This window comes from Gavialis gangeticus, unplaced genomic scaffold (genome assembly GCF_001723915.1).
Source record: "Gavialis gangeticus isolate Ggan-Ray unplaced genomic scaffold, GavGan_comp1, whole genome shotgun sequence".
In the NCBI taxonomy this organism is placed as follows: Eukaryota; Metazoa; Chordata; order Crocodylia; family Gavialidae; genus Gavialis; species Gavialis gangeticus.
The window spans coordinates 5,314,615-5,318,345 of record NW_017729012.1 but is presented as its reverse complement, the minus strand read 5'-3'; the positions used below and the strand labels follow the sequence as shown (position 1 = coordinate 5,318,345).

The 3,731-nt window shown below is 43.6% G+C and overlaps 1 protein-coding gene across 6 annotated transcripts in view; it reads right to left on the bottom strand.

Annotated features, from left to right (window-relative positions):
- The window catches only part of ACACA (acetyl-CoA carboxylase alpha), a 197,607-nt gene that overhangs the window by 48,206 nt on the left and 145,670 nt on the right, over window positions 1-3,731 (bottom strand). For all 6 annotated transcript variants that reach the window (XM_019511101.1, XM_019511095.1, XM_019511097.1 and 3 more), the window contains one exon: window positions 76-172. In XM_019511101.1, the coding sequence (XP_019366646.1) occupies window positions 76-172 (97 nt within the window). The remainder of the gene's footprint in view (window positions 1-75; window positions 173-3,731) is intronic.

Genomic DNA, 3,731 nt, shown 5'->3' with positions numbered 1-3,731 from the left:
CATCAGCAAAAATGCAGAGCATCAGCACTGGAGCTAAATGTCTACAAAGGTACAGAGAGGTCTCTGGGGACTTACCTGGCTCTGCCAACTACAACTGTTTGTGCCCAAGGCTGCATGACCTCCAGGAAGGAGCCATGGTCAAAGAACCCACTTAACCACTGGCCTTTTTGAGCTGCAAAAGCAAGAATGAGATATCAGAAAGGGAGGGCAGAGTATTTAAAACTTGCAGCAAGATACCCATTTGAGAACTTGGGGTGGCATTTATTTCCTTCTTTTTTAAACAGATTATAATACGAGAGAGCGTTAGACTGCTGCACATTTGTCTGCCTTCAGCCATCATGTCCTATTTCATTTGCTAGTCTGCATAAAGAGACTCATTTATCAGCAAAGGCATCATTTATTGTTAAACGATGGGGTTCGGATAGCAGAGGGACTTTGCATGCTTTTAAATAAATAACTCTGTTTTTTTCGAGACACTGCAAACATTTGTCAAAAGGCAGCCAAGTCATTAAAGAGGGGGTTTTCAAAATGCCTGTTTCTATTTTAAAAACCTAACTTACAATTTTCTCTCAATTCTGCCAATTCCTTTTTCTCAGAATGCTGAAGACAGCCAGACATTAGGTATAAATGAGCTGATGATAACTGAATAGTAGGTAATGCGTGGGTCACACATTCTGGTAGACAGGTAACAGGACAGAATCATTATGTACAGCCCATAAAGTGAAACCATTTGGTTAACTAAGCCCGCTTGCTCTACTAAAGATATTCCTGACAAAGCAGTGTTCTCCTCGCACCAATCCAGGTTCTAGACAGAAAGTTAGGAGTCAACGTCTGTTCTTCAAACCCATCTCCTTTCCAATAAGGATGGCAAATTTCTGCCTTTTCACAGTACCTAGCACCTTTCCAACAAGTGCATCTATATAATCGTGCACTGCAGGGAGAAAACAATTCCTTCCTGACCCATGCAGACAGTTGATCTTATGCCCTGAAGCATGAGAGCTCAATTATCTTTACCCTGCTACTGATGCATAGCTGGCTGTAGTATGATCTAGCGCTTTATAAAAAAGAATCCAGGGTCAAATGTAATGTCCTTTGGGCACAGGTGATTCCAAGGTACTGGTTACACCGTCCCCCATGTGAAGCAATACACCGTATTTGCTAGCTGGTCTTTATGTATTCAAAAGAGCTGAAAGTTTTGGAGCGGATAACTCTTCTAGTCACAGGATATTTTTTATGAATGTATTTACTATACTGAATTATTTCTCGGGGCACCTCTGTGGAGCACCGTGGCATCACTTCCATTTTGCAGATGGGGGACGGAGGCACAGAAGTCAGGTAACTTGGTTCAATGACAATAATTTAGGGCAAGGTGGGCACAGATCACCAAGCCATAATCCAGATATTTATCAAAGATAATGGTAAAGAAGAGTCAGGCTGCAAGATAGAAGTAAATTATCTAGAAGGGCAACCCAGCATCCATCTTAGATGGACACAAGATGCACAGTCTGGATTTAGATCCAGGTTCTGAATGCATTTCTAGAAATAGGGATGCCTGGGCACTAGAGTTTTATTCAATTCTTTACAGGTAGGTAGGAGCTGAAATCAAAAATCATTTTTGGAGCCTAGGGTTGTCAGGGGCAGGACTTCAGCTTGGGATTAGTTTTTTAAGGGAAGGGCATTACAGAGGGGTTTCATTTTTATCTTTGCCTGCACAGTCCCTAACCCAACATTAACAAAAGATGGGAAATGCAAAAAGGTCCCCACTGGTTTCTACATGCCTCCAGATCATACAAGCTACAGCAGCCAGGAAACTCTACCCACCCAGGCAATAAAAATTGCTCTCTGAGGGTATCCACTTTGCACCGATCTCTCACAAAGCTGGTGCAAAATCACAGTCTCCCCTGTGTTAGCCCTTGGCATGTAGCTCCTGAGCAATGTTTTAATTTGAACAAGGACCTCTGCCTCCACAAGCCCAAGTCCAAAACCAATTAAAAGTGGAGATCCAAGCGAGCTAACCTCTGCTGACTTAAACAGGATGGAGAGTGTTTTATCAAGACCAAACTTGTAATTACTGTGTTCTACATTCCTTGCCTCTGTGGCCCCACTGTAAAATGTGACCATCCATTTCAAAATTATCTCTTTATCGTGAGCCCAAAGCTGATCGTTTAGATTCTGGCCTCGTGTCGGGCGTCAGTTTGAAGAATATCACGGCAATATCTCCTCTAATAAATGGCTTTAACTTTTCACCTAGGAGATATCTGCTTTAACTTATCACGGAGAATCATCTGCTTTTCTTAACGCTTCCACTAAATTAAAATCTGAAGTCACTCGATTTGGAAGCCAGCGTTAGCTGCACTCAGACAGCTGGATGAATCACTGCAGAGATGATGAAAAAATATTATCCAAAAACGGAAAACTTAGTTTATCACAGATCTCATTTTAGCTACCGAAACTCATTAATAACAGCAGGGATAATGGTCACCCAGTTTGTAGCTGGTACGCACATGGCTTGCAAAGCCCCCCACCCGCGAAGGAGGGGCAGGGCCTTGGATTTGCAGTGGTTCCAATGCAATTATTCTGTGAGGACTGCCAGGCTACTGAAAGACAAATGCCTCTAGGATAAGGCCTTTTATACTTTTTGTCAAATGTATTTCTTAAGTTTTAGAAATGCAACCCCTTAATTGCAAAGTAACTCCTTACTGCAAACACTCTCAGACTTCAGCTCTTTCATGCTATTTTATGCCACTTTAATTCTCTTAGCAGTAATTCTTGTTTTATAATTTATGAAAAGTATTAAGATGTATTTGGGCTCCAGAATTCAGATCTCACCCCCGCATCCCCAACTCCAACCAGCTCCCTCTCTGTTGGAGAAGCAATATTTATGTGGCTTCCTGATTAGTTACAGATGCAGGGGATATTTCAAGCCCAGGAGCGGACCTGGATAATCTCAGGGCTAGATTCAAACCTCAGTACAAGGTGTACAGGATGTGCATGTTTGCAGGTGTGGGAGAAGGGCCACTTGAGATTAAAGCAAAGCTGGGCTTGGGTATCACAAGACGCTCCTTGTTAAGCAAAGAGAAAACAAAAGACATCATTTACAGCCCCTTTTCCAGGTTTCCATTCAAGTCTGAACACACTCAGGCTTATTCACTGTTGAAACATTTTTTAAATTAAAAAATTCCACTTCACGTTAGGGAAAGTGCATTCTCAGCAGTAAAACCTCGCACGTGCAAGAAACACTAGCATCACCAGGGGTGGATGAGCAGGGAACCAGCCCCAGGCACTGTTTTTGAGGGGATGCAAGAATGGCAGCCACCACTGTTGCCAGGCCCATGGCCACCACCGCCCAGGGCACAGAAACTGCTTCCTCCGCTTCTGATAAGAAGAATTAGCACAATAACGAACCACCGCCAAGCATGCCCTTCCTCTCCATGCAGGAGGTTTGCAGAGCCAGCATTAGGGTATTAGCAATTTTAGTGCCCAACTCCCTTTCTCAAACACAGGTCTAATAAAAGATATCAGATTCACCCAAAGAACCTTGTCTGCCGGTTTAGCACTGAGGAACTCGAGTCTCTCTGAAAGTCAAAGCTATTTAAGAACCTAAACACCTTGCGGCAGTGATTCTCAACTGGGGCCCCACGAGGGCAGCCCAGCCAGGTAAAACTGCCCTGTGCACACTGCTGTCTCAGCAGGACTGTGATAGGCCTAAAGCAGGCGAGAGCCCCTTTGAG